This window comes from Sinocyclocheilus grahami, unplaced genomic scaffold, assembly GCF_001515645.1.
Source record: "Sinocyclocheilus grahami isolate Dianchi unplaced genomic scaffold, SAMN03320097.WGS_v1.1 scaffold288.1, whole genome shotgun sequence".
In the NCBI taxonomy this organism is placed as follows: domain Eukaryota; kingdom Metazoa; phylum Chordata; class Actinopteri; order Cypriniformes; family Cyprinidae; genus Sinocyclocheilus; species Sinocyclocheilus grahami.
This window is the reverse complement of record NW_015505467.1, coordinates 1,192,765-1,201,094: the sequence shown is the minus strand read 5'-3', so window position 1 is coordinate 1,201,094 and position 8,330 is coordinate 1,192,765. Positions and strand designations below refer to the sequence as shown.

Below are 8,330 nucleotides of genomic sequence, written 5' to 3'. Positions count from 1 at the left end.
CAGACAAACCCGTCTCTGTCAGACATTCTCCCTCCTCTACGCCTCGTAGAGGCACATTTGGCTCAAGTGTCAGTGGCAAAAAAAGAGAAGCTATGTCATGTCGATATCTTGCTTTTGTTGGTACGTTTGTTTGTGTCGTTTTTACAAGTTCAAACTCTACAAGTTACTTTTGTTTAGAATTTCGTCTGGGACTAAAACGTCACAGCCAGTTAAAGTTCCAACTTATTTTTCTGTGAGTCTAGCAGCATAAAATCCAGTTTGGCCACTGGGATGGACAGTACTGGGGGGAAAAGGTGGGGGGGGGCATAATCCCAGGAGCTTATGGGAAAACATTCCCATTTCCCACAGAGCACCAGCACTGATGAACTAATGAAACCAGACTGGTTGAAAAACATAACAAACGCAGGTCATCTCCGATCCAGAGAGGCACTGCTTATGGAGTACTAAATTAAAAAAAGAAACAAAACAAAACAAAATAAAACCCCAAAAACGTGTGAAACAGCAGAGTAGGTTTAGCTTAATACTGAAACCTGTTGTTTGCAACAGTAGGTAGGAAGTGAACACAAAAAAAAATGCTGAACTTGAAAAGAAAGCACAAAACTTTAATTCACAGCTGTTGACGCGAAAACCAAAAGACAAGTCGTGGGGAACAAAGGGAAAAAAAAGAACTGAAAAAACGGATACAAACGAAATTCAACACGTGAGGAAGAAAGGGATATTTGGCGTGTGCTGAGGTTGATGAGGACTGACAAAATTGGCTTCCTTTGTCTCTCAAGCTCGAATCACTCCCGCAATACAAGGCTCTTCAAATTCTCATCTTTCTCTTTTAAAATTTAATTTGTATACACTATTTATCACTCTGTGTCCGTGTTGATGCGTTAGGGTCTCATGTATACAGTGTTGACTGTTTTGATAAAAAAAAAATAATGTTTGTACATATGGGTGTGAATTTCAGTCAGGCTTGAGCGAACAAGTCTCTGTGCAAGGTCACCTTGAGTGGTAGGAAAAGGGACTATCCTGTTTTCCCAAGTCCTTCTTGTCAGTTTTCTTCCCAGAATGCTGTGGTGCATGAGCGTCTGCCCCCCCTTCGGAAGGTGAACGGAACTGTGGCGGCAGTCGTGGACCGTGGCAAGATGGGGAGAAATGTTGGCGGCAACATATCGGGGAAGTGAGCGATCTGTCCTGACGCGGAGAGACCCGGGGCAGGTTGCTCTCCCCCACCCTCCCCGTTTTCCAAACAAGTCCCCTTTAAGTTCACCCCCTTCACTTCATGTCCACGTCGAAGTCCAGCACCAGGAGCTTGGTTTCCTCTGTGCCGTTACGGCTGCCCACTGCACAAACGAGTTTGGTATTGGAGGCGCGGATGCGCCAGACCACGCCGCCGCTGCCTCCGCTCTCCAGTGTGACCAGGTTGCGGATAAACTCGCCCGTCCGAAGGTCCCACAACTTCACCGTACCGTCATCGGAGCTGGTGATGACAAAATTCTTGTTGAACTGCAGGCATGTTACTGCACTCTGGTGCTTGTGGGGACCTGAGAGCAAAATAAAAGAAAGAGAAGTTAAAAAAGTAAAAAAGAAGTGCACTAATTTGTATTGAATGAACACTTATAATGCATTTAATATCTTTAAAGTATATAATTTTTATAAAAATAACTTGCAAATATAATATCGTTGAAAAAATAAAAGCCAATTAAAAGGATAGGTTTCATTAAAAAGATCTTTGTGTTCAGAAGACTAACCAAAATGTTATGGGTTTGGAACTACATCCAGAATTATTTTTTGGGGGTGAACTATCCCTTTAAGTATATTAATAGAGAGTACACTTTCATGACTATGTTTCTTAAGTACTTTTAAAAAGAGCACTTTGTAATAAAGTCCAATCAAAAGTGTCACCCTAAGGTACATTTTAAATACTTGTTTAAATAATCTTTTGTTGTACTTTGGAGTCCGTTTTTGATCTGTTGACTAACATACTAAAGTACAAACTAAAGCACATGTACAATACTGTTAATCAATATTTAAAAAAAAATAGCAACTTCATTACAAATGTGCAATAAATGCATTAAAATACATGCCACACACATTTCGGTAACACTATTTTAAGCTGTCCTTGTTACGTGTCCTTTAAGCTGTAAGCTTACTATTTTAAGCTGTACGTTACATGTACTTACTATTACAATAACAACAAATTATGTATAATTACATGCAAGTCGCCCTAATCCAAACCCTAATCCTAACCATATAGTAAGTAAATGTAGTTAATTAATATTACTCAGTAATTAAATGCATAATAAAGTGTAACCTAAATTTCAATATTAAAGTATATTTTAGTTTACCATAAATGCTTGTCAGTATATTTGGCTGCACACTTTAAACATATTTCATAACTCAATAAAAGTAACTGTTAAATTACATACAAAGATTCACTTAAGTTTTATTAATTGGTTTAAAAAAAACACTCTTAAGTTTAACTAACAGCATTCAATATACATTTAAACTAAAATGCATTTATATATATATGCAAATAATAAGCATTTAAGTGTTCAAAACATTACATCCAGATCACACTTAAGTATATTCTTAAGTACATTATTTTCTTAAGTCCTTTTTTTTAAAAAGTGTACTAAAGGAATTCCAGATTGAGACACTGCAACAGTGAAATCACCAATAGACAAGAAATTGAACTGCAGCTACTTGCCGCGGCAGAGAGCGCGAAGAGAGAACGTGTAACTATGGTTACGGGAAATACGGTGGCACAAACGGCTTTGATTCTATGCCCTTGAGGTATTGAATTGAGCCAGTCTTTCTGATAGGCCAAGAAACATGCGAGTCTGAACAAAAGTGCTCAGACAGCCGTCAGCGAGGAATATACAGTAGAGCAAAAAAAGAGATGCGCTACAATGGCTCCTGTTACTGCAGAGGGGTGTGGTGAGCTATTACAGCAACATCACAGGCAATCCACAGCGTCAAATACGGAAAATCACGTTATCAAACATTTAGACCTGAGAACAAAGACAGACTGAAGATTGTGAGTGAATGAAACTAAAAATATCCATTTCAAAGGCATGAATTTGTTCATGAATACCCATTAGCAGAGCGCTAAAGTCAACTGTGTGAATGCAAATGAGATGGACGCTCTCTATTGATGTGCAAGACACTACACAGAGCGCCACAATAGTCCCTTTTCTTTAATGAGTGACTCTGTGTTTGAGCGTTTGCACTTCAAAGCTCCGCCGCTGAGTTGAGCATCTTGTCTGGGGTTAAATGTGTGTTTTTGTGTATTATGTCAAACGAGAGTCATTAAGTGATAACAGGAAATGCTCAATGACCTAATTAAATGACCTACAAACTGATATATGGTCCACCCCCCCTCTTTAGTACCCTCTGGGCACCCCCAACAACACATCCCAACCCCCTCCAATTCCTTTCATCATGTCATCAATCCCTCACCCTTCCACAAGAGCAAGGCTCAAGATGCTAAGAGAGGCTGGGAATTATGAAAAATACATCTTTGGAAACACAAACGCCTGTGAGGTAGTGAAAAATGTGATCGTTTGCCTCTAGACTGTGACTATAAATTATGTGTTTGTGTCTAAAATGGATATTCTATTGTTTTAAGCATAAAGTGCTTGAGGCACATAAAATGTGATATTTGAAACTGAAGAACACTTTATAAAATTAAATAACCACACAAGCAGTCTGATTATTAATTAATGATCTGAAGCTCTTAAAAGAGTGGTTCACCCCCCCAAAATATATTTTTATTTTCAATTATTTATTCACGTTGTTCCAAATTTTCATGCAATTATTTTTTCACAAAAGTAGAACGTTTTAAATGATCTTTTTATACAAAACAGTTCTAAGCGGCTGTCAAGCTCCACAAAAGAACAAAATATAGCATTATGGTACTTGTATGCCAAGTCTTCTGAAGCCACATGATAAAGGTGTGAATTTAAGTATTATGTTGCTTTTGAAGTTGGCAGAAATTGTGATCTTTCCTTCCTTATCGTGACGCATATTAGAGTAAAACAGCTTCTCGAATGAGGAAAAATAAATAGGGTGGGACTACGATGGAGCATTAATTTAAAAAAAAGATGTTCATGGATAAAGCATTCCATCAAATTTCATATCATGGTGAGTTTTAATCACTGATGGGCATCATTGCCATTTTTAGGTGGACTATTCCTTTGAGTTGCGATCAGTCAAGACCCTCTCTGCTCACCTTGCAGTGTCTGTAGGCACTGGCCGGTCTTGATGTCCCAGATCTTGACGGTGGAGTCTGCATTTCCAGAGACTAGGATATTATCTTTGAGCTCCATGCCGCTGGTGAGAGACTGATGACCTGTGAGCGTGTGAATACAGTTTCCAGTCTCTACATCCCACACCCGAATTGACGTGTCCAATGAACCGCTCACCACGTGGATGCCGTCAAACTGCAGAAAGAGTGGATTAAATAAATCATTGTGCAGTAATTAATAAATGACATGTTATTTAAGAAATGACTGTGGCTAAACACCCAGAGTAGTCAGTTGGCTTATTCTCTGTCTAGAATAAAAGCCAAGAACAATTCAATAAAAGCTTTAGTGAGTATGGCAGGGATTTGATTCATTTCACAATGAGATGCAGCACAAGCTGAATTCCAGATATTTTCCATTCTATTGTTATTGGTTTAAATGGCAATATGTTTGATAAAAAAAAATTTCTAAGGTAATTACCGCAAAGCTCTTAAAATTATGGATATATGAACAAATCAGGACAAATGCGGATTAGTACGGACTACAGCCCAAATGCTTTGTCCCACACAGTTGCTGGGTCAATGACAAGACACAAACAACACAAATCTATTTAAAATGCATTGACCAAGTTCTTGTAAATCTCGTTGAATACAAGCTTTGCATTCGTGTTGGTTTCATATGGTTTTGAACTTTTATACCATTTTCAACAATAGTTTAATGACTCACTAATGACATAAAATGTCACGTGGTTTAACCATTTAAAAAACAATACCACTTTCAATACATGTGAAGGCACATATTTTAATCTTTTTTTTAATTCAAAAAAATTATTTTGACAATTACTTATTTTAATGTTTTGTAGCACATGACATTTTACAATCTGAGCTAATCTCGCTACTGTATGTCAAAAAGGTCAAATCATCAAATTCATTTATTTTCAATGTTTTTGCATGTTGGTTGTACCACATTAATTTAATTTGGTGGACAAAAGTTTCGCAAATGTTTATAATATTTAAACAAATCAGCATCATATAAGAAGCATTTTCAAGTCTATGTATTTATATGTACAATGTACAAATACCATTTTAAATGCACTTTTGAATGAGTGTAAAGTTACTGATTATGAAAAAGAATGGGCAATGACACATTAGCTTAAACGTTTTGCAGATCCTATTACTGTTACACCTAATAACTCTCAGATGATTCCGAGTCATTGAAGGCATGTGGCTTATGTAAACTTCCAGCACAGTTAGCAGTAGGAGAGGTCATGGAAGCTTTTCAAAAGAATAGGTAGAATGATAGTGCTTCTTATTCAGACAAAATATCTGCAATGAGTGATGTTTGAGCTTTAAAGATCTCTTGCCTTTCTGCTGAAGAATTAAGAGAGCAATAACCTGTAGAGACATTTCATTTTTCATTGAGCAAAAGGCTAAAGTGGCTTGATTCTTTTTCTTGCTTTAAACAACTACAAATACATCAGCCATTAATCTGCCATCTGAGAGGCAGCTGAAGTGGTTGAGTGATAGAGCATGTGAGTCAGGTGCACGTAAACATGTGTTTACCTGTAGAGAGTAGACTCTGTTGGTGTGACCCTGGAGTGTGTGTAGGCAGGTCTCGGTTTCAGGATCCCACACTTTCACCATAAAGTCATAGGCCCCGCTGACCACCCTACGGCCGTCATACTGTACACAGCGAACGGCCGCCACATGACCCATGAGCACGTGCAAACACTGACCCGTCTCTATGTCCCAAACCCGCAGCGTAGCGTCCCGGGAACCGCTCACCACCCTGAGAGAGAAAAACAAACTGGTTTACTTCTCAACATCAAAGCAGAGTGTTCACGTCAAAAGTTTCATATAATACAGTTTAAATGATTTATTTCGCAACTTATAATGGAAGAATTCATCAGGCATTAATTCAGCAGTCTACGACAGTCAATTTCTTGTACCTCCAAGGGATGTGTTTGCTTATGGCATTACATAAATCAAAGGAAAAATATTATTTGCTTACAAAACCAGACCCCTAGGACACAGGTTTGGTAAATATATTTTTTTAACCGAGCAAAATGAACATTAAAATGGGTGCTGGTGAAGAAAAGAGCAACAAACAGAAACTACTATTGTTGTTGCTGAATGAAGCCTGAGGTTACTGCACAAAATAAGCAATCATGCACGGCACAAAGGGAAAATATGCACACCAATTGGCCCAGAGGCATTGAAACACTGAGAATATTGTCAGGCAAGCAATTGTGTAATTCACAACAGAGCATAAAGCAAGCCAGCCTCTCGACTGTATGTGAATACTCCACACGGTCAGTGTGTACAGCTGAAACCAGATGGGAACTGTGTGGTTTAACTATCACACAATCGTGTATTGTGTGCTGCTATTGAAGGTAATTATCTTTAAAGTATTATATAATATACAGTACTTTATATAATACTTTAAAGTAAATGAACTCATGCATGGTAGTTGTTTATTTAAGGTTGATGCTCTACACCAGCGTTTCACTTTCAGTTTATTTTAACCAAAAATGATCATTTATATTCAAGTTAATTTTAAGATTTTTAAATAATTTTAATCTATTTTTATAATAAAAAATGATATTAATCTTAAATATTGACACCACAAAAAAAAATCTATAGTGACTGAAAAATCGATTAAAACAATTGTATAAAATAGGCACTTTTTTGATCTTCCCATAAAGCCTGGGAAAACATTTACTTTACATTTGATTTAATTCATGTAAATCTGTTTAATATGTTTAACAAAGGAAAATTATTTAATGGTTTATAAAAGGCAGTGCGGTATTCTATATGCATTTTAATGTGGGCTTTGGAAGGCGGTAGATGTTACCTTTTCTCATGCAAGTGCATACAGCGCACTGTTGAGGTATGACCGTACAGCGTGTGGATACATTCTCCCGTCTCTGCATTCCAGACCTTCAGTGTTCGGTCTGTGGAGCCACTGATAATGATGTTGTCTCGCATCTGAGAGGACCAGACCCCACCGGTGTGGCCGACTAACGTCCGCAAACACTGGTGAAAAAAAGAACAAATACAAAGGTAAACCAATTGAATCATAATGCCACATACATAAACTGCAACTCTGAAAGAATGGCCAAAAAAGATTTCAAATGAATTACCCAGTGCCTGCACTAATTAGAAGCACTCTGGATCCATCACTTTAACCTTTACCCAAGACATAACTTCTGCTTATCAACATACATCAAATAACTTTACAGTCCATTCGAAGCAGGAAGCAGCATTAATGGAAAAAGAAACACTCTTTATTTCATATGATACATTAGATATTGATCAGCTTGATGAGAGAATTCCATTAGAATAAACCATGAGGCTAAGGGCCATTTCCTCTAAATATAATTAAACCAAATTCAATTTCATTTCAGAGGCAAACACTGAATCAAAGGTCATTTCGTTGTGTTATGAAGCGAGTGGAAAGCGTTGCAAGTGTCAAAGGCGCAACCTCTGAACCATGACCGATAAAAGCAGAGGTGATAAACCCAAGAGATGTGAAAGAGGAGGTCTCAAGGCCTTTAATTCATAATGCAGCTGCTCCTATTTCTGTCTCCATCTCGATCATGATCAACCGTAATGCATCATTAATCTTTAGAAGCGGTGACAAACCTCCAAGACACCCGGGGCTTTCGAGTGTTTTAACGCGTCTTGCTTTGTTCCATCGCCGTATGTGGCAGTTGATGGAACAAAAGAGCAAGCACTGAGGAAATCAAACCAATTAACAGTCATTTAAAACCATTACTGTACTAGCAAAAAAAAGTCAAATTGGACTGGGTTAAACGCAAGAATGGCTCTTTAACGGAACTGGAGAAACAACAAAGATGTCGCCTCTGAACAATCCATGTTAAAACGTGCCCAAAGACAATTTCTAATCATCTTGTGATCAAAAGCTTCTCCGCTCACATTTGTAGTGTCCATAACATGCCAGAGAGAAAAAGGAGGGGGTTAAATCATGAATATTAATGCACTTCTTACTGCATTATGCATGAGGTGTTGTGTTCCATAATGAGTACGTGTTACTAAGGCAATGGATCTTTCCCATGGAATGTTGCGGTGGTTT

At 37.9% G+C, this 8,330-nt stretch overlaps 1 protein-coding gene across 4 annotated transcripts in view; it reads right to left on the bottom strand.

The window, feature by feature from the left end:
* Positions 1 to 581: 581 nt before the first annotated feature.
* fbxw7 (F-box and WD repeat domain containing 7) overlaps positions 582 to 8,330 on the bottom strand; it is a 204,788-nt gene continuing 197,039 nt past the window's right edge. For all 4 annotated transcript variants that reach the window (XM_016292573.1, XM_016292576.1, XM_016292577.1 and 1 more), the window contains 4 exons: positions 7,089 to 7,270; positions 5,798 to 6,023; positions 4,223 to 4,433; positions 582 to 1,532 (listed from right to left, as the gene is read on the bottom strand). In XM_016292573.1, the coding sequence (XP_016148059.1) occupies positions 1,264 to 1,532; positions 4,223 to 4,433; positions 5,798 to 6,023; positions 7,089 to 7,270 (888 nt within the window). In that variant the 3' untranslated portion in view covers positions 582 to 1,263. The remainder of the gene's footprint in view (positions 1,533 to 4,222; positions 4,434 to 5,797; positions 6,024 to 7,088; positions 7,271 to 8,330) is intronic.